The 27,204-nt window shown below is 39.7% G+C and overlaps 1 protein-coding gene across 2 annotated transcripts; it reads left to right on the top strand.

Annotated features, from left to right (window-relative positions):
- The first annotated feature begins 600 nt into the window (after nt 1-600).
- bcl11ab (BCL11 transcription factor A b) lies at nt 601-27,204 on the top strand. Of its 2 annotated transcripts, XM_082189923.1 has the most exons (3): nt 601-967; nt 3,273-3,608; nt 24,525-27,204. In XM_082189923.1, the coding sequence occupies exons 1-3, from the start codon at nt 913-915 to the stop codon at nt 26,453-26,455; spliced, it is 2,322 nt and encodes a 773-aa protein (XP_082046049.1). In that variant the 5' UTR covers nt 601-912; the 3' UTR covers nt 26,456-27,204. The 2 variants fall into 2 exon arrangements, with proteins under 2 accessions (XP_082046049.1, XP_082046050.1); XM_082189924.1 differs by lacking the exon at nt 3,273-3,608.

Raw genomic sequence — 27,204 nt, 5'->3', positions numbered from 1 at the left:
GAAATCGATAGGCCTCTTACAAGATGTGCCTATGTGAAGAGTAAAAGAAAAGCAGCCAACAAGTGTCCAGCATATGTGGGAACTTCTTCAAGACAGGATACACCGCATGACGTTGATTGAGATAATACCAAGTGTTTGCAAAACAGTGCGAAAAGATTTCATTTGTCGATTATTAATCTAAACAAAAATATGAACAGAAAAATGCACACTTTTTTTGAGATGTGCTTAAATTACTCACATAAACACATGTGATGTAGCAGGCTATTATTAATTAAAATGTGTACTGTTTATTATTATTTCATTATAAATAAATAGAAAAAATAAATCAATAAAAACTTTGGCATTTTATTTGAAGAAAACCTTTGAATAAAGAAAGGGTCATTTTGACCCCCATTATGCTTTTTTTTTCTCTGGCTTTGGTCTCTCTCTCTCTCTCTCTCTCTCTCTCTCTCTCTCTCTCTCTCTCTCTCTCTCTCTCTCTCTCTCTCTCTCTGCCCATTGGCTGTTAGGGTCTATGGTTGACATGCAGCCCATCATTGGTTTTTACGAGTCTCACCCCCCTCCCACTCTCTCTCTCTCTCCGTCGTCGTCCTCCTCTCTCTCTCTCCTGTGTTTAGCAGATCCATGTCCATCATCTACCTCTGGACGGTCAAGTTCGCTGGCACGTCACGTCCGCACTTGAACTTGCAGCAGCTCAGGGGGCTTCGCTTACTTTTCCATTCCTGTCTTGTGTTCTCCTCCGAGAAGCCATGAAGCCCAACGCAAGCGTCTTGCCACTACACGCGTCTCTTCTGTACTATTCTCTATAGTTCATGTGGGATACCCGATGCATCGCTGAAGAAGATTTTTGCCCTGGACTCTCTAAAGACTCTGGCTCTTCCCAATGTGATCCCAGCTGAGACCGTGTCCAACATGTCTCGCCGCAAGCAGGGCAAACCCCAGCACTTAAGCAAACGGGAGTTTTCGCGTAAGTTTTTCTGTCTTTCTAGCTCAAATACTTAAATCAGTTTTAAACTGAGTTCACGAGACGCGTCTCTTAAGACGGAACGAAGCGCGTTTTTTTGATGTTGAGTTGCGCTTATGATTCTTAACGCGTAAAGGTTGATTATGGATTAATGTGCATATAGCCTATGTAAATGAATGCATGAAAGTAAATTAGACGTGATTTGTTAGCTTTTCAAAAAAAAAAAAAAAAAAAAAATCAGTTAGGAAAATTCACCTCTGAGTTCACATTCCCATGGGATCTTTTAAAAGCCCAAACTGGTTTTTACTCATTTTAGACTTTAATGGAAATGAATACATGAATGTGATGTGTTGCCAATTATAAACGTAGGCTATTATAGATAACATCTAATGTTTGTTTGCAAAAATTAAACCCGATATCTACATTTCAGAAAGTGTTTTTTCCCCCTCAACTTCCTCCGGTTCTTGAAAGGCAATTTTCAAGAATTGAAACGGGAATCTAGATAACGAATGTTTTTTTTATTGAGAGAAAGAAAGTTGTATAGAAATCTGGTTTAATGCATCTATCTTGTCAAACCTGTTAAACCCCCCGCCGAGGCGATCTAAGCACCTCAAGTGTTGCGTGTCAAAACCTTAAAAACATAAAGGCCATTATAAATGATAAAATGTGCATGACCTCCGTATGAAAGTGAAAGTTTACCCTTGTTCTAGTTGGTTTTGGTGTTGTACCTGTATTTAATTTGCGTTTGAACGTGTTCTCTGATACGGCATCTTGTGAAACGAGTTGCCGCTAGGGGGCAGAAAATGAACAAATGAGGGTCCATTCCATTCAAGATGAGACAGTATACTAGGTGAACTTGAACTTGGTCTTTGCCTTCTCTCATTTAAGTGTCCACACATCTCCTGTTCTATACACATATACAGTGTTTTTTATATAAACATTGTTTGGAGTGCATGTGGGCCAATGACAAAAATGTCCAAAATGATAAAAAGGAAATCTGTTAAAGATGTAGTTTAAAACTCATGTGCCATGGATATATATTTTTTTTATTCATTATGATTTGGTAAATAAAAAAAGAAAGAAAAGTAAAATAAAAAAAAAGAAATATTTTCAATGCTATAAAAAGCTAGTATGTGAGTATGCACCTTGAATAATCAAGGGTATATAATATTTGAGTAACTTAATATACCCCCCCCCCCCCCCCCCCCCCCCACAAAAAAAAAAACTCCTCATTATTGACACATATGTCTTTTAGTCATTGCGTTTATCATGTATACAATGTATGCAATAATAAATAAGATGAAATATTACCAAAGGATGGAGAATGGTTTAAAAGTATAGTATTGTGTTGGAAACTCTCCTGATGTTTCACAAAGAGGTTTGAATTACATCTGTTTGTGCAACGCATGATCCGATCTGAGGCTTTGAGGATCTTAAGCGTGCCTTGGAAGAAAAAAAAAAAAGCCATAAAAGAGGATCGATTAAAATATTGAAGCGTGTTTTTTTTTAGTCTTCGTCAGAAACTCTGTTATATTGTCGCCCCCACCTTTTGTCCCACGTGACCTGACACAGAATTAGGGTTAACCTACCACCGATGGCAACAATCTCTCTCAGCCCAGTTCAGACGCATGATGTGGTTTTGATTGCTCTTTCATATGTTCTGGCTGTCCTTCTGGGAACTACCCCACATACTCCCCTCAATAGCTAACCTCAGTTCAGAGGATTCCAGCACTTTTAACTAAATGGGTTCCAATCATCTTGCAGTCAAATTAGAATCTATTTTTTGATTCTCTGAGGTGTTGGGTTCATTAAGACGTGAGATTGGCAGGATAATGAACAGGGTCATGCAACTAAAGTGAACAACCCCCTCCTCTTAACCATTACTGGGCAACCACTGTTTTTCTCTCTGTCTTTGGTTTCTCATCTTCTCTGCATCTGCCTTTCATTGACTGTCTGTATTCCTCTGATAGAAGTGTCAGCATTTCAATAGTGGATAGATATTAATGTCTCCTGGTGCAAATGCAATGGCGTTGCATTGGAGCATTGGAAAACTTCACAAATTTGAATATAATTGTGCCTAAATCAGTATTTATTTATTCTACATCCCTATGACACCTGAATGCATGTGAGATAGTAACACCTCTAACACGACTGCAGATTTCAACACCTCTTCCATTTATATGGAAATTAATATAATTATCACTTACGGCACACATATAATAAGTCATTATCAGGTTTCGCTATGGATATCACAGGAAGTTATTCCGGCATATCTCACACCTCCCTTTCTGCGTTTCTCCTACCGTAGCCGAGCCCGTGACGGCAGATATCCCAGAGGACGGGGAAAGCCATCCCAGATCGGAACCATCCACCCCTAAAGGGGATCAGGACCTCCTCACCTGTGGTCAGTGCCGCTCCAGGTTTCCTTTGGCTGACATCCTGGAGTTCATCGAGCACAAACGCAGGCAGTGTCAAGGACGCCTATGCATGGACAAATGTTCTGACCTGCCACCGTCGCCTCCACCCGCAGGCCTGAAGCGAGCCTGCGTCCCTGTGGAGGTGGCAGTTCAAGTTTCGCCCCACGGAGAGGAGCATTTAGCCTCCACACCGCACGGATTACGGCCCAAGCAGGAGAATTTAACAGGTAGAGTAACAGATGTTTGCGTTGAAGCGAATCTATGAGAGCGTTTGCCAAGTCGAAACCTCCAATTCGGAGGGCCTTGATGAATACCATGTCTCTAATAGCCCACTTTCCATTTATGATTGGTCCTTTTATTTTGAAGAAAAAAGGAACTTGACTGTGTAAGTGGATGAATATAGTGTCCTTGCTGTCAGTATGAATGGACATTCTCTCAGTTCTCTCATGTGGCTTTCGCAGATGTTGCTGTGTTTAGTGTGGTTTTTATAAGGTCATATCCTACTCCAGTAATGTAGCTCCAGAGTCGTACATTCATACTTATTAAAAAAGAAAAGAAAAAAATTTTCAGCTGTCCGAAACAAGATCTGCCACAGGTTGTTACTGATTCTGATTCTGTTACTGATTTGCATTTTCATGATTATGAGAGAGCGTTTCTCTTTGTGTTATCCGGTATCCGGAAAGAGGAAAAACATGCAGCATATCTCTTGATATTATGTTGCAATTATACATTTAAAGGGATAGTTCACCCAAAAATGAAAATTCTGTCATCATTTACTCACCCTCATGTCGTTCCAAACCCATAAGACTTTCTTTCATCTACGGAACACAAATTAAGATCTTTTTGATCAAATCTGAGAGCTTTCTACGCAAGTACGCAACTACCACTTTGACACTTCAAGCTAGCTACGCAAGTACGCAACTACCACTTTGACACTTCAAAAAGTGAATAAAGAGATTGTAAAACTAATGTAAAACTAATAAAAAAAAGTACTAAATAAAACTAATATGAATTGAGCGGTTTAGTCCAAATTTCGATCGCTTTATATGATGAACAAACTGAATTTAGGCTTTTATTCACACATAAACATTCATCAACTCACACATCAGTTGTGGTAAACGGAAGCTCATGCATGTTCGCTTGACGTGCGAGAACCAATGAGGTTCATTCTCATGTTACGCAGCACGTTTGAGTTCAGCAAGAACCAGTGAGGTTCATTCTCGTGTTACGCATCACGTTGGAGCTTCAGCGAGAACCAGTGAGGTTCATTCTCGTGTTACGCATCACGTTTGAGCTTCAGCGAGAACCAATGAGGTTCATTCTCGTGTTACGCAGCACGTTTGAGCTTCAGCGAGAACCAATGAGGTTCATTCTCGTGTTACGCATCACGTTTGAGCTTCAGCAAGAACAAATGAGGTTCATTCTCGTGTTACGCAGCACGTTTGAGCTTCAGCGAGAACCAATGAGGTTCATTCTCATGTTACGCATCACGTTTGAGGTTCAGCGAGAACCAATGAGGTTCATTCTCGTGTTACGCAGCACGTTTGAGCTTCAGCGAGAACAAATGAGGTTCATTCTCGTGTTACGCATCACGTTTGAGGTTCAGCGAGAACCAATGAGGTTCATTCTCGTGTTACGCAGCACGTTTGAGCTTCAGCGAGAACAAATGAGGTTCATTCTCGTGTTACGCAGCACGTTTGAGCTTCAGCGAGAACCAATGAGGTTCATTCTCGTGTTACGCAGCACGTTTGAGCTTCAGCGAGAACCAATGAGGTTCATTCTCGTGTTACGCATCACGTTGGAGCTTCAGCGAGAACCAATGAGGTTCATTCTCGTGTTACGCAGCACGTTTGAGCTTCAGCGAGAACAAATGAGGTTCATTCTCGTGTTACGCAGCACGTTTGAGCTTCAGCGAGAACCAATGAGGTTCATTCTCATGTTACGCATCACGTTTGAGGTTCAGCGAGAACCAATGAGGTTCATTCTCGTGTTACGCAGCACGTTTGAGCTTCAGCGAGAACAAATGAGGTTCATTCTCGTGTTACGCAGCACGTTTGAGCTTCAGCGAGAACCAATGAGGTTCATTCTCGTGTTACGCAGCACGTTTGAGCTTCAGCGAGAACCAATGAGGTTCATTCTCGTGTTACGCAGCACGTTTGAGCTTCAGCGAGAACCAATGAGGTTCATTCTCGTGTTACGCAGCACGTTTGAGCTTCAGTGAGAACCAATGAGGTTCATTCTCGTGTTACGCAGCACGTTTGAGCTTCAGCGAGAACCAATGAGGTTCATTCTCGTGTTACGCAGCACGTTTGAGCTTCAGTGAGAATCAATGAGGTTCATTCACGTGTTACGCAGCACGTTTGAGCTTCAGCAAGAACCAGTGAGGTTCATTCACGTGTTACGCAGCACGTTTGAGCTTCAGCGAGAACCAATGAGGTTCATTCTCGTGTTACACAGCACGTTTGAGCTTCAGCGAGAACCAATGAGGTTCATTCTCGTGTTACGCAGCACGTTTGAGCTTCAGCGAGAATCAATGAGGTTCATTCACGTGTTACGCAGCACGTTTGAGCTTCAGCAAGAACCAGTGAGGTTCATTCACGTGTTACGAAGAACGATTGAGCTTCCGCAAGAATGAGGTTTGTTCTCGCGCCACAAGAATGTTCGGTTGAACTTCTGTTTATGTTTGCTGATCAGTGTTTATATGTGAATAAAAGTCTAAATTCAATCTGTTCATCATATAAAACGATCAAGTCTCTTCAGAAAATTTGGACTAAATGGATTAGTTTTACGATCTCTTTATGAACTTTTTGAAGCGTCAAAGTGGTAGTTGTGTAGCTGTCACTGAAGATTTCATCAAAAAGATCTTTATTTGTGTTTCGAAGGAACGACATGAGGGTGAGTATATGATAACAGTTAAAATTTTTGGGTGAACTATCCCTATAAAATACACAAATTACGAATGCAAATACATTTTTTTAGGGCTTCCACTTTAAAATGGAAGGCTGTTATCAGCTAGGCTTGAGGCAGACAAACTTTTCTGTTTGAGTTATGAGTATATTATAATTGACGTCAAATTGGTGTGAGGTTTAGTAAAGCATCTACCCATATTTCTACATTTGATAGTATCAGAAAGTATTTTACAATGTCCTTGTTACGTTACATACACTTACTATTAAAAACAGGATCTCTCAGGACGTCCTGTGTTTACCCATCCCGGTCCAGACAGGTCACACGCTTTCGCCGTTACATGTAAAGCACATGCGTGATCTGTCGCGTCGTGCAAGCAGATGTCCGTCACAACAGATGGAATTCTGTATCGGCTGTAAATGGTGAATCCGTTGAAGGTTCACGCTTGGAGAGATTTGCATGATAAATAATTTAAGATATGCATGTAGACACAGCAGCTTTTAATACCCCCCCTTAACAACACCCCATCACACCCCCATTTTATTCAAGTCTGAATGCCCCCGAGCGGCCAGACGATGAGTTCAGGCAATAACCCCTTTCTGCAGACCTCCCTCCCCCAGCGCCTTATCTGCTATCTCTCTGGGGTTATTTTCTTAAGTACATCCATGTGAAGCCATTTTCTCTGAGGCTGATATAGGGGATCCCATCTCATATCGTTGTTTAATAAGTGCTGTAGCGTCTCCTGGTCCCCACAGGCATTAGAAGTGGCTGTTCATTATGTAAACACAAGGAGAAGAACTTTGATGTTGAGTTAACTACAAAATGGCATTGTGCAGATCATATTTACATTGCACGTTAACTTTGCGTAACTAATAATTTGTGATGAAATGGACTCATTCTGTTATGTTATCCGGTGTCTGCTGGTGTTCTTGGCCTTGGTGTCTTGATGTTTTTGGCACTGATCCACTATTCTCTTACCGGGGAGAGTTATGGATCATTAGCTGGAACAGAGCAAGTGGAACGGGAGGCAGGAAGTTTGGGGATCCCCCAATTGTGCACCATCACTGAGGACCTTTATAGGCTTCTCACAAAAGAAAAATCTTTTTAAAATCTCTTTTTTTTCTCCTAGACTGCAAAGAGAATAAATGGAGAGGGTATAAAAACTTTTACTGAAGTCTTCTTCTTTTCTCCTGCATGAGAAAAAGACCCTAGTAATCTCACATTTGCCTTCATTACTGTTTCAGACAAGATCTCGACAATGTCTCAAATTGTACTCAAATTTATCATATGACCTCAAACATTTCTTATCAAATTTTCCATGATCAAATTATTTGAGCGGCTATCCACATTAATGTTTCATACCTGTGTACTCTTGAGCAATAAGGTTTCCCTGAGTAGTTTGATGCTACACAGAGGAAAGGTGATGTTACTTACATTTATGTCGAGGAAAAAGTGTCTGATCTGAGCAAAAGCGTGTTTGTGCATAAGTCTGTCTCGACGCAACATGACAGCGTGTTTGACTTGGCAAACGCTGCCAAGGGTTCCCTTTCAGTGGGCATATGGCAGGACATTGGCACAGAGCAGACGGGAACGTGTATTGTGGTGAAGTTTATATATTTGTAGCTGACATGGCATTTCAAGCACTAACAGCAGTGTCCTGCAGTGTGACATGCATACTATTTTGTGTTATTATTATTTTGAATGCAGGTTTACGACCTCATTAGAGGGACTGCATGGAATATTAGTACTTTTAAAAATCCCATGTCACAACAACATGACTATTTAACCCTCGCATGGCGGTCAAAAATGGCCAAATTTTTTATTTTTATTTAAATGAAATGAATGTATTATATTTTAGTTCGATAATATTTTTATTATTTATTTTTATTTAATATTTTATAATATAGAATATATTTATGCAGTAGATATAATCCATTTGTTCACTTTTTGTGCTTAAACTGGCATAAATCTCGAATGCTTTGGAGCACAGACTTAAGTTTGGTCTTTTTAAAGGAGACACTTGGCAGATTATTGCTGAAGTGAAAAAAAGTTTACAAGTGAACAAAAAAAAGTTATTTTAAGTCATAAGTTTATTGTTATGAAAAATGCACAAAAATACTATTTTCAATTTTTACATATAGTTTCCAAAACATGTTTTACTCTAAAACTGTGAGAAAATCAAAGCCATAGATTGAAACAAGTTGTGTTCCAAATTTTTAGATCTTGATAATTGATACCTCAAAAAACGAGCTTTTCTTTGGGTGCAGTACCAAACTTTTCCACTAGAATTTTTTTATTTTTATTTCCCATTAATTTCCAATGAGGTACATTTCTGACTGCTGACTTGATTTTGTTTGTCTCTGTGTGTGTGTGTGTGTGTGTGTGTGTGTGTGTGTGTGTGTGTGTGTGTGTGTGTGTGTGTGTGTGTGTGTGTGTGTGTGTGTGTGTGTGTGTGTGTGTGTGTGTGTGTGTGTGTGTGTGTTTGTGTGTGTGTGTGTGTGTGTGTGTGTGTGTGTGTGTGTGTGTGTGTGTGTGTGTGTGTGTTCACATAGCAAGTGCCAGAACCTTTACCATGGTTTATGAAGTAAAAAATTCGAAAAAACCAAACCGGTTCGGTCCAAAATACCGAAGACCACCAGAGGCTAAAGTGAACTGCAAAAAAAAGATGCTTAAAATAATGAAAATTGTTGGAATGGAGACGGTTAAATCATGTAAAATACTTGGCCTTATATTCATAAAAATGTGCAGTGCATTGATACAAATTTTGTTTGCATAGCAGAGCTTGCAGTGCGCATGAAAACACATTTATTGTTGTGGACACACACACATATCTCCATGATGTGTGACACACCCCTTTTAGCATGAAGCTATGCAATCATCAGATCTGTCAGGATCATACGATATTTTGACTCACCTGTGTGTGTGTGTGTGTGTGTGTGTGTGTGTGTGTGTGTGTGTGTGTGTGTGTGTGTGTGTGTGTGTGTGTGTGTGTGTGTGTGTGTGTGTGTGTGTGTGTGTGTGTGTGTGTGTGTGTGTGTGTGCGTGCGCGTGTGTACGGATGTGTTTGTGTGTGAGTGTGGCCAGCCAGCTGAGCTGTAGACACTTCTATTTAGTGTTTACCTGGGGAATACAAAACTGCCTGCAGCTCTGTGTTGAAATATTATTGGTAATATAAAATATACAGTACAGGTTTTGTACTGTACAAGCTTAATTTTTCACCAAAAGCATCAAGCATGGGTATAAAGCAGTAAAAATTAGAAGTGTAAAGTAAACGGGTTATGAGAAATGGGTAAATGTGCTCTTTTAATCATCGATTTATATCCCCTGAAGGAAAAGATTTTTTACTCATGCAGTAGATTATATATATAATGCATGTGTGTGTGTGTGGTCTGCAGCTGGTGTGTCTTATCTGTGTTCTATAGAATGAGATAAAGACCCAAGAGGCCCCTCACTGTCTGTGTCTAGGGTCATGGTTCCCTGAAAGTCTCTCTCTGTCTCGGTGTCTTTCTCCATCTACATTTTATTTTTACTTCTTTATTCACGCTTTTGCATGCAAACTCAATTTCTTTTGGGTCAACTGGTTGCACTGGAGTTGAACGACATCTGTAGTTTTGCTACACTGTGAAATGAAACAAATTTTGATTTGTGAGGGAAATAATACACATCTGTAAAGATATTTAAGACTCTGCTCTTCTGTCTTTGAACATTGGACTTTGGAAATGGCTATAGACAATGAATAGGAGGGCAAATAATCATTTAATAATATGTAAAGACATCAGCTGTGTAAAGCACAATACAAGTAGTTCTGTAAAGAGGCTGATTAAATCGTTCAATTCTTGAGTATTTAATTTTGCTCTTTTACTGCAATAGAAGCACTGAAGTGGAATGTAACAAAATGTTTAGTCTTTTATCTTGGGAAACATTCTCTCTCTCTCTCTCTCTCTCTCTCTCTCTCTCTCTCTCTCTCTCTCATCCCTCTTTCTCGCTCTCTTTCTGAATCTCACTGATAATATTCTGTGGCTCATTTGAATTTGAAGCACTTCTTTAATCTTCAAAGCCTTGATTGCTTTATGAATATGCATGGTACATGCAGACTTTAGTTCATTACCTTGTTGTAAATTCTAATGACCATCAGTCCCTCTAGGTAATTGCCAATTATTTTGCATATTTGATTAGCCCATTATGAGTTCATTCAGTTGATATGCGTCAGGCAAAGACGGACTGAGTCGCTAGAGAAATAAAAACAGATCAGAACTGAGCTGTGCACAATTAAAAAAATGTTTAGAGTCTTTTATTCCAAGTCTCACTGTTTAAAATAGTATTTTTATATAACAATGAACATTGCATAAAATTTAAACAAACATCTACTGGATTCCCATGTAACAGTCATGAGCCAAAGTCATAAATGATTGATCACTCCAAACAGAATGTAGTTGGATTAGTGCTACATGATGCCTCATAATGGATTATTTAGTGTTTTTAAAACGTTAGCAGCCTAAAGGAGATTGAGGTAGGTTGTTGATGTGTAATTCAATGTGTGCTATGATGAATCTTTCATGTATACATTTGGTAATTTGTTCATGATTCCAAGTTCTAATGCCCAGTACACATTGTACGATTTTGGGCTGTCCCAGACGAAAGATGACCAATCGTGGCGATTTCTGTGGTCATGGCTCCTAAATTGTGGTCCTGGTCACGGTCTTGCGACCAAAGATAGTCTGCGATCATTTTCTGACAGTGTCATAAATTTAGCTTGATCATCTCACAGTGTGTTTGCTGCTTCGACCTACGCCTACTGACTAGCCACAAAAAAGGCAACGTGAAATGGCATATTGATTAACATATTAACATGGCGCTAAAACTAAAAACCTCAAGTTTTACCTCAAGCTCAATTTGCAAAAACACCACAATTGCAAAAGTGTGATTCATCTTTCTCTATTTGTTCACCACTAGCGCATGCTGATGACGTTTTATTCTTCTATACGAAATTGCGTCGTAGTCTATGATTCAATAGGTGTGATCATCTTACAGTCTACATACATGTTGTACCCAAGTTTATTAGATACATGTCGTACCTTAGTGATTTTTAATGATTTTATAGGATTACAGAAATCACAGTCTGTAGAAGGCACAAAACATTAGCAGCCTAAAGGAGATTGAGGTAGCTTGTTGTTGTGTAATGCAATGTGTGCTATGATGAATCTGTCATACATTTGGTACATTTGGTCATGATTCCAAATTCACAACACAAAGTTCAACCATGATAAATTAATTTGAGTTGAATGAACTACAATATTTGAATTTGAACGTAAACGTATCTATTTCATGTATGTGTCTATACTATGTGTCTGTTCTGACTACAGAACAAAATACTTAAGGTTAACATGTTTGTAGCTATGCAGCTACCTGAAGAAAAACATGTCTGATTTAATGCCACAGACATTTGAAGATAACTCTATCGCCCCCTTGAGTACCGGAGGTCACAGTAAAGCAACGACACATTAAGTTCATGCACACATTAATTATGCTGAAATATTTCAGGAATATATTCTTTTTTACTTTATTACGTTCATTCCATCACTGTTACCCCAGTGTAAGGATTATTTAAGCACTCATGATACATTTAAGAAATCAGCACCTGTGTTTCATTTGAATGTATGATGCACTGCAGCTGGTCGCTACCTTTATCTGCCCCATCACAGGTGCTGGCTCTCCTCCGGAGCCTGACTTAACCCTGTGTCTATGTCATGGGGTGTGAGAAGAGGCCGGCAGGGAGGCCGACGGGGACACAATGGGGGGATTGTGCTCAGGGCGGGGGCTCGGAGGCTGAGGCAGCCCTGGCTGTGGCCAAACAGGTCGGGCCAGACAGCATGATAGATGGCTTTGTTTAAGGGTCCCGGGGTGGGGCCTGAACTTGAGGCACTTTGTTTATCCTGAATAGAGCAGGGGGGAAGATGCCGGAATGATCTATGTCTCACTAGCTGAAGAGCTTTAGAGGGAAGGAGACAGGAAAGAAGAGAAACATCCACAAAAAAGTGACCAAAACAACCCAGGAAACCAGACAGACAAAAAGAGAGAATTTTTTTTTTTTAAATTTACTCACCTGCAAGGTTTGAAATCCTTCCAAACACGTCTGACTGATTTTCTTCCATGAAACAAAATATAGACGTTTTTGTGAATGCTAATGCTACTTTCTTCCATTCATTGAAAGTGGTTGGTAACCAAAACAAAGCACCATAAAAAAATAGTCCATATGAATTATCCATATGATTGAGAGTGAATGGTAACCAAAACTCCAAAAAAAAAGGCACACAAAAAAAGTCCATAAAAAGTACCATAAAAATATAGTTTTGATGAACGCTGTTCTATTCCATAAATTTAAAGTGAATGGTAACCAAAACTCCAAAAGGCAAAAAAGCACAATAAAAGTATACAAAAAATAGGCAATATGAATTATCAAAATGATAACTTTGTGCAAGGAACAGATCAAAAGTTATTTACTAAAAATGTTGTACCATGGTCACTATTCACTTACATTGCATGTTTGTTGTACAGTCTGGAATAAATATCTCCTTGTATGTTCCATGAAAGAAATAAAGTCATGCAGGTTTTGTTTGTATTTTTAAATGAACTGTTCCTCTTAAAGACTGACAGATATAGAGAAAGAATGAGATAAAGGAAAAGAAAGTGACTGAGGGAGAGCAGTGCTAGCTGAGCATGTGTTCTTTAGGTTAACGGAGGGTCAAGTCGAGAACTGCCGGAGGGGGAAGGGCCGTCCTCTCACCCTGATGGTGGCTGTCCATTTCTAGATCAACTTGGCTGAGCTCCAGGTCTTTTAAATCTGACAAGACCTCATGCGCACACACATATGCAGCCCTCATACCTGCCGTCTGTATCTCGAATGCCACTAGGATTGTTTTTGTTTTTTGTCTTGGCCGAAGGCAAAACGAGGTGCTGACTTTTGGACTGGTTCAAACCGGTTGGCTGGCCTCGTCTTCACTTGCGTGCCTGTGTTGAAGACAATTCACAAAACACATGCATACACACAGGAAAGAATACCTGAATGAACCTCTTTTGAGACTGCAAGACAAAGGAAAGCAGGATAGTCGAGAGATATACATTGTGAATGGAATATGATGGGTGTCATGAAACCGTTCAGTTGAGTATGGAGGCGAAACATGATAAATGCAACACGGACAAGCTCATTTAAAGTGTAAAAACCACGCATTTGTAAAAATGTCTGTTTCGCATCGAGATGGATAAATATGTTCCTCTGCACGCTCTTCACTTGTCTATCAGTTGACCCACACATTTGCATATGTATTTATGCAGATTTTTGAGGGGGCTCTCACACACAGCAGGGGTCTCTGAGTGTCACGGTTTCTCAGTGTGAATTTGTGTCTTTGTGTTTGGTTCTGTTGTGTGTGTGTGTGTGTGTGTGTGTGTGTGTGTGTGTGTGTGTGTGTGTGTGTGTGTGTGTGTGTGTGTGTGTGTGTGTGTGTGTGTGTGTGTGTGTGTGTGTGTGTGTGTGTGTGTGTGCGTGAGTGTGTGTGTGTAAACTTGGTATGTCGGTCTGTTTTCTCAATCTATCTGTTTTCTCGATCTTTCTGTTGATGTCTCCTTTTACACATTCTCTATTTCATTATGTGTGTGTATATATATGTGCCATACTGCGTCTCTGACTTCTCAAAGTGGGCCACAACTTCCAGATGGTGCTCTGTATCTTTGTTTGGTAAGTGAATACTTGAGCTGTATGACGGCCTATCAATATCCCCTCTGAATGTGAAGAGTGGCTATACATTCACAATGTTCTCTTTTTACATCCGTCCATGAAAAGTTCTTCCACATCTCTGTTTCTATCAGATGTTATATATTTTTTGTGAAAGTGTGGGTTAAACTAGCCAAGGTCATCCATATCAAGATAGAGGTCACTCAGATGTGTTCTCCTTGTCCATTGACTTCTTCCTCAATTCTAAAGAGCTCAGGAAACAGCCATTACGGTTGGGAAATAGTTTGACCTTTCAGACTGTGCTCCCTGACAGAAAAGCAACTATAGAATTACTTTTCCGAAATCATTGAGACAAAAATGTCCTTGAGTTTTCCTCTTGAAGGCACATACAATATTGGCATTCAGCTGAGATGTCATGGCTTCAGACCTCATGTTAATCGATCACTTAGAAGTAAAAAATAAAAACCTTGTCATCATTTACTCACTGTCATGTTGTTCTAAATCCGAATGACTTTCTTTCTTCATTAAGTACTAAGTTAGATGTCAGAAAGAATGTTCACACTGAGAGTTCACACTCTTTCTCTGCAACAAAAGCATACAGTACAGTGACTACATGCAAAAAGCAAGCATCATAAATACAGAATAATGATTCTGTTCAATGTAAAAAAAATCTGCATATGTACAGTATATGCTGGTCAAATGAGATTTCAGAGTTGAGGCAGAAGGAAAGGTTATCAGAACAGACTTTTGGTCTATCACAGCAATAGTGTAATTTACTATAATTATTCTATAATTTACTACAGAAGACTTGGAATATTGTATATTCCAAATAGTATATATTATCAAATATATAAATATATAAATATGATCAATATTTTTTTAGCATTATATATATATTTTTAAATTACATTTTCATTCTTTCTTTCTTTCTTTCTTTCTTTCTTTCTTTCTTTCTTTCTTTCTTTCTTTCTAAATAATCGGCAGATAAGTTTTTCATTTTGGCCATTAAATGTCATAAGGGGAACTTTTATTTCAACAGCGCAGAGAGCTTTTTTGAAAATGCCATAATAGGATTATTGAATTAAGAATTTGCTATCTAAGTATACTTTACAATAAAAATTTTCCCCAAATCAATTCATTTTCAAGTGACCAATTTCTAATTATTTTAGTCCATGTTGTATGTCAAATAAATTTAAATTATTAACTTGTATTATTTTCTATTTTAAATATCTCTCTAAGATATCATCATCGGCCATCAAAAAATATATATATGCTGCCCACTAATAGTAACTTTCACCATATAGAAAATAGCGGCATGAACATTAGTTAAAACATCTAATTTTGTGTTTTATAAGTCTTTCATTATGTTTAGTCCCTGGTTTAATGCCTTTCTTTCTTATTTGTCTTTGACATCCCTCCCTTTCATTCGTTAGCTCTGACAAACATGAAATACAGTGTCCAGAAGAGCTATCTGTCTAGCCAGGGAGCAGATGTCCCATCATGGGCCTGAAGCGTCTCACCCCGTCAGCTGTCAGCGGCCCGAAACAATCTTTGAGCTGAGAGAGAGCGCCGGTCCAATTAAAAAGGTTAATTTGCTTTAGCACTTATCTGTCCATCGATGTATTTCTCTCTGAATCAGCCTCCAACTCTTCTCACACCAGTCTCTCATTCTTTTGAGTATTTGCTCTTCTCTCCCTTTCTTTCATTATACCTCTCATACGATCCCATCTCAGACCCTTTGTCTTAAAGTCCCTTTCTTTCCACTGTCTTCTCGTCCCTCTTTCTGTAGTTTGTTTGCCTCTCTTGCATTTGAGCAACACACCGTGGTGACATTATGGCTGTAACAAATTGAGCACTTGTAGAATGCAGGCATGAAACAGTCACAAAGCTTCCATTCAGCGTCTTACCGACTGAACATAAAGGCCCATGACAGTTTAAGTGGCGTGTTCAGTTTGCATGTGAAAGCGTGTCTACTGAAGTTTACGGCTAGAAAGAGGGTTTGATGAGAAGGTTGAAACAATGCATGTGTTTGAAAAACAGACTGACAGTGTTACACGCTTTCATCGTTGGGGAAATCTGTCAAATCATGTTACGGTATGATATAAACGTGTTGACATGCATAGATCTTGCACTGTTTGGCATGTGATGTTTGTGTGCCTACATGGAGTCTCTTGTAGCTATACATGTGACTATCGTCTGGCAAATGTGCAGTGACCAAACAATGTTTTAAGGGCCATTTAGAAGGGCTGGTGCATTTCCAAAACCAAAATCTGTCCAAGTCCAAACTCTGATCCCCCATGCACCCATTTCTCCTGTCATGTCATTATCGTCTGGATGAGAATGGATCATCTTCTCTGTCCCCTGCCCTGCTCTGTGAACCCCTGCCCTCCAAGCCTGTCAGAGTGAACTATCGCAGACAGACACACACAGAGACACTGTCACATGCACAAAGACACATATAAACCCAGAGGCCCATCACACTGAGAGGACAGATGCCCTCGTTGTGGTGTTGAGCCTCCTCAGGATTTTCCTGTCATGTATTGAGAGGCAGAAGACTTCATGTGAGTACACATATGGAAAAGATGGTTTGCAGAGAAAATCAAATGTAAAAGAAAATTCTAGTTGTATAATTACAAATTTTGAGGACCTCGTCAATTAATCTTGCTTTTGTTTAGTCTATTTGACTTTTTAAGTCCTGGTACAACCTCCCTCACAAAACTATGTTAGTATCATCGTATTCTGATATCAAATGGTTAGGCCATAGTGCTTTGATATTACTGAATGAGAACCACATTCAAGGCCAGGCAATTTATATAGCACATTTCATACACTATGGCAATTCAAAGTGCTTTACAGAAAATAATTAAAATAATCACAAAATAAAAGCAAGGAAAATTAAAACGGCTATAAAAGAAATGAAAAGAGATATATGATACAGTTATAAAATTAATTAAAAGAGTAAAGAGATGATACATAGATAAACTTCTCATCTGGCAAAATACCGGTGTATCATATTTTTCACAACTCCTAGTTTTACTCTGAGATTTTCCCACCTCAAGTTCACTGCTCCATCATATTCATGTATGTTACTGATATGGTTCTCTTAAGGAAGTAGTTCTCAACCACGGGCCTCTGCCATCTTCCAAAGGAGCCTCAAGATGCCTAAAAAAAACCATTTGATCATGAATATATTAAAAGACTCAAACTCTAATCTAAAATACCATAATCTACTGTATCTAAGGTAAATTATGCTACAAATGCCATATTAGAAGTCAAATGTATAGCTTAACATACCTCAGAACAACAGAATAGCATCTATATATAAGTGCATGTTGACATTTTCTATTGAAACAGGAAGTTGGAAAAACAGAAGTCCCACTTTCAAAAAAAATAATAAAAAATAGTCCAATGGTCTTTGATTTACATTACATCTGTGAGTTGGGATTTGTTCCTAGTTATTAGTAGTCCCATAGCTCAAACCGTAAAGCATGGTGCTAGGAACGCCAAGGTCAGAGGTTCGACTCCTAGGTGCACGTCCTGATTTCGCAGAGGTAGACGTGTTCCTGAGTCAACATATTTTGTTGATCCTGGAACATCATTCCTGTCTGAAAATTTGATCCTAACCATATCCCTACCCTTAAACTTAACACTACCCATATGTTATCCCTAAAATCAAAGGGAAATATAGGTGAATAACACCGATGGAGAAGCCCCTAACCCTGATTGTAAGCCTAAACTTGACATAGACTGTAAACTTGTCCCTCAAATTTGATTGGTTGATTGGAATGTTGTTCCAGGATCAACAAAGATGTTGATCCAGAAATCAGGTTCTGCGAATGCATGAACCAAAAAAAACCTTGAATGCAATGTAAGTCTCTTTGAATAAAAGCTTCTACCAAATGCTTAAATCTAAAATGTAGTCTGAAAAAAAGTGGTGTTTGTGGGAAGGATATTCTCATTCTAGATTGCCTTTGATTCGATACAAATTTTGTATTTTGATGTCTGTGCATGCAAGATGAGTCTTCAATATGTGGTCCATTTGTCTGTACCAAAAAGGCAAGAGAGATTTGAAATGCTTACATATCTGCTCAATTTGTCAACTTTTTGGGAGTACATTAGCATAAAAATGACCTCAAAACTAACACACATGTTCTAAATTAAACAAAACTTCAATTTTGATTACATGATTTTAAGTGCTATATTTATATGTGATTTTCCCTTAAAATACTTGCTAGCCAACAAGCTGATGAACGTCTGTTGTGCCGCTCTGTCAAATACTCTTCCGCTTGGCTCCACCACTCACTGAGTTGTGACCCTTGACCTCAGCGGGGCCGTGTATGTGCACGGTCTTGCCAGCGCCTCCCTGGAATGTCCTGATTTAAGGACTCTTCTAGTGCGTAGCTAGAGATGGTGTGCTGTCCTACAGCTGCCTGAGTATAAATCCTGCTGTCACCAGAAGGCCAAAGCTCTCCTTCACTACCCCTTCTTTCGCTTGCTGTTTCTATCACTCTCTTCCACTTTTCACTCAGTCACACTACTTTAGTTAACCACACAAGTGTCTCAAAACAGAAATCTGTGCCTCCTGCTCTGTGGTGAATAAGGAAGCTTTTGTGCCTTTGATTTAACGTCTTCAGAGCTCATTCACGGCTGTCGAAAGAGTTGTACGTGACCACACACACAGATGAAACTCTCCCACTCTTCAACGGGAAAAAGCAGACAACTGGTTCACCCTGTACTTCATGAGGTTAAAAAATGTTGTTGACATCCGTTTACATCAGCTAGAAGACCTGGTGAAAACAGCCCTCTCTCTGTGACCTCTGACCTGCTACAGTCTCTCGAAAGTATGTACTGTATAAGAGCTGTGATCTACAGGGCTCAAGACAGGTTTCTGGCAAGAGCGCACAGGTAACATTCCAACTCCGTTTGAAATTCCTGAGCTGTAGGTTGTTAAAAAGGTGATTTATTTGTTGCTAGTTGAATTAATATTCTGTAATGTGATAGCCGTGACAGATACGATTCTTCTGCCATCTACCTCAATCTTTCATGACAAAACCAACCTACAATGTTGTTGTAAATCTTTCTTATAAGCAGTTTTGCTCAAAGAACATTCATCCACAAAGCATTTTGATTCATTTTTAAAACTTGCTATTTGGATATTTCAGAAATTTCAGTTTTCAGTTTGGACACACCTTGTCTTAACCAGGCGACAGACATAAAAAGTTGTCTCTCCATGTTAAGTGTCATAACCAACACACTCTCATTTCAGGTTTGTAACTATTTAATGTTCTGGCAATTCGTATGAATTCGTACGATCTGCTTACACCCCACAGTAAGGTTGGACCTTCATGCTTGCTTTTTTCACCCAAAAAACCGCAAGTTTCTGTACGAATCTCATTGTACGAATTTAAAGAGAATTGCACCCTCATAAAATAGTTATGTTTTCTCATGAGATCAGGTTGGTCATAACCAGACGTCAAGACCACATTAAGCTGTGATTGTTTCGTATTGCTCTACAGTTCTCCTTTTAAAAAATGTATTAAAAAAAGTGAGGACAGTTAAATTACTTGTCGTAGGAAACCTGCATGTTGAACCTGGTTGGGACAAGGCATTTGTTTCAGAATTTACTGGCTATTTTTACCAGTCTCCTCATTGATGCTCAAAAAGCGGTGGCGTTTTGCAGAATTCTCCCATCTGCTACCGTACCACGATGCAGATCAGAACATATGTATCCAATTAAGTAGCAAAGCAGAGAGCTGGAATCCAGCTTGATGTCAGACAAATGAAGAATTGGGGTGAGTGTGGCCTGTCTTAGCCAAGTGATCAGTGCATCCATCTTTCAGAAGCTTATTGATGGGAAATGTTTCGGGTTGTTCAGCGTGTGTTAGCGCCATTACATTTGAGTTAATGTTGGAAGGGTAGCAATACTATGTCTGCTTGAGTGTAACAGCTGCTTTTGGCTTTCATAGCCCCCCTTTGTCAAAGTCACCTCCTGTAGCTAATGTCGAAATCAGTTACAGTAACATGGCTTTTCAGTTTAACCTGTTAACTTCAGTTTCAGCTTAACCTTTAGCTTATAAATAAGGTGTGCCGCTAGCATAAGCAAACGGCACTGCAAGAATAAAACTCCATCCATCACCCATTGGTTTGACAAATAGGTAGACTAACAGTCTCAAACTCACACTAGTGGTTGATATACAGTAGCAATGCAGTAGCAATTTGGACGAATCAAACTATAAATGACTTTCATAGTTGTCTTTGTATATTTAAGTCGGGATAACAGAAATCAAACTATTTAATTCTAGCTTGATTTAGTACATCATTTGTGTCCAAGATGCGCCAGATGGGAAGCCTTAAATATTGACCCTGTGGCTGTAATGTGAATTGGGAACACTGGTCTTTTTGTACTGGTCCCAGTACCAGCGCTCTGCCTGAGGGGGGCTTCCTGAATGAGCCCTCTGACTAGGCCTGACTATCACATGCCCATTTAAGCTTGTAGTCCTCTCATAGATCAGGAGAATGCAAAGAAAGGAGCAGGATGACTTGAAATAATCTTTGTTGAGCAGTGTGGAAATGTTGGTATGGTGGTGAAGTTTAGAGCTAAACTGGACCCCTCATTGTACACTATTCATCAGTGCAGAAGGCCATCTGTGTTAATGGAATTTCAGGAACGCTTTACAGTAACAGTTCTAAATAAAGCAGCAAGCCACTCAACTCCAGAGTTATTGCCAACGACAACAGCAGATATTTAATTATTAATGTACAGTTGTGTGGAGTAGGACTTTTGACCAATGACATTTCGTGATGCAGGGATACTCAAAAAATCGACAAAAAGTCCTATGGTTGTCCTGATTGTGTCTGGTTTAGACAAAAACTCAGATTGACATGAAAGAGGCTTTTTTCACTACTTTATCATGCCATACCTGGTTAGGATTCACTGGCTGGTTACAGTTTTAGCGTGAATCTCAAAACTATTCGCAATTTTACCGCAAAATGGCCAGTTAGCATATAAGAAATTATAGTTTTCAAAAAGAAAATTAAGCCTACTTAAGGACCATTATGATTTTTTGCTTTCTTAAATTATATATATAAGCATATTTTCCCCTACATTATATGTACATAATGTGTCTTGACCCTTTACTTTACGTTTATATATATATATATATATATATATATATATATATATATATATATATATATATATATATATTTAACTTAAAGATTTCTCTAAACAAAATATGATTTATTTATTTTATGTAACGTTACAAATCTTCCAATTTTCCAGTTTGTAGCAACTGGTGCATTAATGTGGTAAAATTGTTTAATTTAATGTTTTACAACAGTTTAAAACGTGGCTAAATCTGTCAGATTTTAGAGTCAGAACTAACCAGTTTCCATTAAGTATTTCATTAGAACGAGATTATTACTTGTAGATGCTTGCTGGAGTCAGAGTCAAACTGTCTCAACCTCACTTTCCTTTCTTCTCTGGTTTTCTATCGTCAGTGTTTGCTCTGTCTGTGGGACGGTCTTGTGTGCTAACAAAACTTCCACCTCTGCCCTGTGCAGACTAGTCTAGTTCATCTTTCCTAAACCTCTTTCTTTTTCTCAGACTGTCACCTCCCCCAGTCGAACCCTCCGCTCGTCTGTGGGCTTTAAACGGCATCCCCTTCACCTCTCCGTCTGGTCAACTTCTTTTTGTCTGTCCGCCTCTTTAATGTGCGTTGCTAAGGTGACTGCTGACCCATTGCTTGGCTCTCTATGAGAGGCCCCATTCCAAGATGGCTACCCTCCTCAACCCCCTCAGACACTTTCAATTTGCAGTGGGGGGTAGGGTGTGTGTCCAGCGCTGGTATTGAGAACACTGGAAATTAAACACTTGGGCCAACACATGTTTATGGGCACTGACAAGAATATACCAGCTGCCTGATGAGCGCATTCTTCCTTGTGACCAAGCATGGTTTTCTCACCTTGTCCCTGGAGTATCCATATGGCATTTGGACCATTTCATTACATTGATTTGAATATGAGAATAATCATGTCTAGATTAAACTCGGGTCAGGTGTGAGGGCACAGATGCTTGAGTGAAGTGTAATTATTTTCTGGTAAATTATGCGTAATTGTAGCCTCATCGCCTCATGAACCTCAAATATTAAATCTTGAATGTTTTTACGGTGTCAGATGTTCTGATCTGGGCCCTTTAAGTACAAAGTTCAAGTCTTTGGTTTCACATTAATGCTTATCTGTGTGTGTATTTAGGACAAGGACTGTATATTAAAGGGTCTGAGTGCATGTGCTGTTACTTGCATGTGGTGCTCTGCTCAGATACCTGATGTAACCTAAAGTGCAACTCTTTACAAACGTCAGATCTTCAAATATATATTGTATAATATATTGATTGTTATCAGTTCAAACAAAGCTCATATGTATCAAATATATAATAAACCTTGTGCAAAAAATGTTTAAACAACCAAAAAGTGTAAACAAGCCCAAAAAAATTAAACCGATGGGAATTTGTGAAAGTCTTATACCTCAAAAGAAGACAAAAAGTTAGAAGCGTGATTGCTTTCCAAATAGATTGTAGAGCAATAAAAATGTCCTGCACACCATTCTGTCCTTGAAGTCAAATAGGTTTTTGTCTGTGGTTAGGCGCTCAGTGCAACACAATGAGTCTGACCAGGACAAAGAGAGAATAACCGAGAGAAAAAGAGAGCAAGAAAGTGAGAAAAAAAACAGATTGCCCCAAGCTTTTTGTTTGATATGAATGGAATTATATAATACTAAAAATAATAACATAAAATGCCTAGAAATCTTTGATTTATCCTAGAAGAGGGTATTTTGCTGATGTTCCAAGCAGACACAAAACAGTTCTTTTCTATCCTTTTCTTAAAATCTCAAATGGCAAAAAATTGTTTTGCCATACCTCCCCTACCCTCACCTTTTAGCATATCACCAAAGAAAATGTGATTGAATGCTATGTGCTGAGAGGAACCAGGTTAAAAGTAATCAATAAGTCGCCCTCTCAGACAAGGCCACCAAGTAATAGCTGCTGTTGGTGAGGTGGGTGTTTTAAATGTCAGTGACGCAGGATGATTATATGTCTAAGGAGAACACTTACCTTTTTTTAGGCTGTTTTCATTGCCTCGGTTTGATTGCCTGGTCCGAACTTGGGTTTGATTTCTAACACCTTCCCCCCCTGCCCTGCACTTCTTTCACATTTTATTTTGGGGCACCACTGTATTTGTCCTGTTGGATTTACCACTAACTTTACACAGAATGAAACAGCTTTTTAGCTGCTGCAAATGCATTGCAAGACATACAAAGAATGTGAACAATGCAACAATTAGTTCATTGCCGCAAGTTAGGATGGATTGCTTTCATATTGGTTAACATGAACTGTACCCCAGAACATCTTTTGAAGTGGATTTGGGTGTTGTTTGCTGCTGGTACACACCTGAGTTCGAAACCTCTTTTTTCATCAAAAAACCAAACAAACTTACATCTAAGATCAAATGAGCTTGGATCCCTACCAAAAGTTCCATTTAATAAGCTGTTAAAAGACAGGAAATGGGTTACCTTTATCCATTACATTTTTTGTCATGTACATTGAAAATCCTCAACACAGTATGCTAGTTATGCTTTTGGAAATCATAATCAAGCAAGAATTACCATATAGATATTATGTAAGATTGTGAGAAATCAACAGTTCTGAATTTACTATAGTCATTTTAAAATATTAAAATATAAGCATTGGCCTTCTCGTATGATTCATGTGATAATGGTATATGATTTAATTGGAGTAAGCATGAGAAAAAGCAGGCAAAGAGAGTTGCCTTTTTATGACGGAAAAATCTCCAGAAGAGGTCAAACCCCACACAGGTGGCAGCAATTAACTGTAATTTTGCAGATTGTAATGATCCATAATTTACCAGCCTCCTCTTGCATCTCTTATGCAATAAAAAGTGTTTTGATTGGGTACATGTTTTTTGTTCTCTCTGGCCTTTGTGTCAGATATATCAGAGACAGGCGAGGCTGTTGATATTTGAAATGATGTGCGTGCAGAAACTGAACTCCCTTCCATTTTCAGCAGGTTGAGTTTAGAATTTACAGTTGGGATTTATTATGTCAAAATATTAAGGCAAGAGCATAATTGTATAAATAATAACAATGTAAAACATTTCTGAATACATTAATCATATTATGAGCTGTTAAACAGCATGAATTTGGATGATGGATGTAGTGGCTAAAGCTCTAGTTTAGAGAGTGAAAGGTTACTGGTTTGAGCTATACCAGAAACAAGACATGAGCTATCACCATGTGCCCCTGAGAAAGGTACCTTGACACTGGTTACTCCAAAGGGATTTTCCTTGTAATAAATGTGCTGGTAAATGTGTCTGATCAATTTGTACTTTCTTGCTGCCTTTCTATGATGAATTCTTACTGAGCCTTTGTTGTGGAAGAGGAATATTTCCTAAATGACAACTGAATTTTTCCATCTGCTTATGTCTTGCAGAAAAAGATGAGCCCAGCAGCTACACTTGCACAACTTGTAAGCAGCCCTTCAGCACTGCTTGGTTCCTACTACAGCATGCCCAGAACACTCATGGTTTCCGAATATATCTGGAGAGCGAACCTGGAAGCCCATTAACTCCTCGAGTGGCCTCCGCTCCAGGCATGGGTGGTGACTGTGCCTCACAGCCACCGCTGCATACAGCCCACCTTGCAGACACTAGTCCCTATAGCCTGATGAGGATAGCCAACAGAGATGGGTCCTCGATTCCTAGGGAAGGCCGATATCCCAGGACACCTCCACTCTTTAGTCCCCCACCACGGCATCACATGAGCCCAGATGATCTGGCTTTGGCCCCCCATCACCCAAGCGCCTTTGACAGGGTACTGCGTCTTAATTCGGTACCCTTGGACTCCCCATCTATGGACTTCTCGAGACGACTACGGGAGCTTGCAGGCAACTCTGCTGGCTCCTCTCCGCCCATGTCACCCAACAGGCCTAGCCCTATGCAACGGCTGCTGCAGCCATTTCAGCCAGGGGCATCTCATTCTCCTTCTGGACCTCATTCAACACCCACTGAGCAAACGCCAACCATGCCAACTCTGAAGGCAAAGTCTTGTGAGTTTTGTGGAAAGTCTTTTAAGTTCCAGAGCAACTTAATCGTCCACAGACGCAGTCATACCGGAGAGAAACCTTACAAGTGCCACCTCTGCAACCATGCCTGCACTCAGGCCAGCAAGCTGAAACGCCACATGAAGACTCATCGGCACAAATCCTCCTCCACTACCTCCAAATCAGATGATGGCCTTTCAACAGCCAGTTCACCTGAGCCAGGCACAAGTGATTTGATAAGCAGTGCCACCAATGCTCTCAAATCTGTGGTGGCTAAGTTTAAAAGTGAGAACAACGGCCTGATCCCAGAAAATGGTCAGGAGGAAGATGAAGAAGAGGAAGAGGAAGAGGAGGAAGATGAAGAAGAGGAAGAGGAGGAGGAGGAGGAGGAAGAAGAGGAGGAAGAGGAGAATGAGAGTGAGGTCGGCGAGAGGAATGATATAAACTTTAGTTTGAGCCTAGAAGGTGCACGTCACCATGAGAACAATAGACAGCGACACAACAAAAGTGTGGAGGGAATTCAGGACTTTCGAGATGCCCTTAAACTTTACAAACGAGGGGACCGCAGATCAGCTAATGAGACAGGTGGTGACGATTCCCCAAAAGAGTCTGATCAAGTCAAGGAGAGATACGGACAAATCGTAAATGGAACAGCCTCCTACCCAAACGAAGACCTCTCGAGGAAACTTCTTGCCAGAAGTCCAGGATCTGACAGCCCTCTTTCCAAACGCATCAAAGTGGAAAAAGACCTTGATCCTCCAACTCCTACAATCCCCAACTCAGAAAATGTGTACTCTCAGTGGCTGGCCGGATATGCCGCTTCGCGCCAGCTCAAGGATCCTCTCCTCAACTTTGGGGACTCAAGACAATCACCTTTCGCCACCTCTTCAGAGCACTCCTCGGAGAATGGAAGTCTCAGGTTCTCCACTCCCCCTGGGGAGTTGGATGGAGGGACGGCCTCTGGGCGCAGTGGCACCGGAAGTAGGGCCAGTACACCCCAAACTGGTCGACCCAGCTCCAAGGATGGTCGGCGTAGTGACACGTGTGAGTTTTGTGGCAAGGTCTTCAAAAACTGCAGCAACTTGACAGTGCATCGCCGCAGCCACACTGGCGAGAGGCCGTACAAGTGTGAGCTTTGTAGCTACGCCTGTGCTCAGAGCAGCAAGCTAACACGGCACATGAAGACGCATGGACAGACAGGCAAGGACGTTTACAAATGTGAGATATGCCACATGCCTTTTAGCGTCTACAGCACTCTGGAGAAGCACATGAAAAAATGGCACAACGATCAGCCCTTAAGCATTGAAATTAAAACAGAGTAAATTTTATGATGTCTTTCGCAGTCCTAGAAAAAATATTTTAAGCACAGTGTCAGTTAATTATGCTGGCCGAAAATTTGGCCGAAAAAGACTCTGAGCCTCTCTAATGTGCAATAACTTAATGTTTTGTACTTCTTTTCTTACTGGTTGGCATGTTTTCGTGTATTAGCTTGATTGATAAGGATTAGCTGTGTTGCTGTTGTTACTGTCTTTTATCAAACAGGACATTTCATGCTGCAAACAATTAATTTTTACATATCATACCTAGCTGTATTTTGTCATTTAAGCCTGTAATCTTTTGACTACCTACATTCACACTGGGGTTTACACTGTTCATTAGGGGTATAGACAAACTGTAGGGTTACCAAGGAAAGTTTGAACGGTAACATTTTACTAAGATACTAAAAAAGTTTGAATTTTTATTGTCGCTTGTGAAAAAAAGAGTGCCTTGGGTGTGCCATTTGCCATAAGCCTGGGGATATTGTTCAATGCAAAATTAGGTCTTGCATCAAGTACCTATTGTGAATTTGCTAAATGCAGGAATCCAGCATATGTTCTTATGTACATAACTTACTAGTATAACATGTTGTGGTCCTATAAGTATGATTATTTTGTTGGCATCTTCATGCCTTTTGGCTTGGTGAGATTTTGGTATCAAACGGACAGGTATATTAGTAAGTTTTCTTTTAACTTAGGGTCTCATTTCTTTTTTCTTTTCTTTTTTTTTAGAAAGTATCCCTGAAAATGTGTTT

The sequence above is a fragment of the Leuciscus leuciscus genome (genome assembly GCF_965113295.1).
Source record: "Leuciscus leuciscus genome assembly, chromosome: 14".
Lineage (NCBI taxonomy): Eukaryota > Metazoa > Chordata > Actinopteri > Cypriniformes > Leuciscidae > Leuciscus > Leuciscus leuciscus.
The sequence above is the reverse complement of the archived record's forward strand: the minus strand, read 5'-3'. Positions and strand labels throughout refer to the sequence as shown.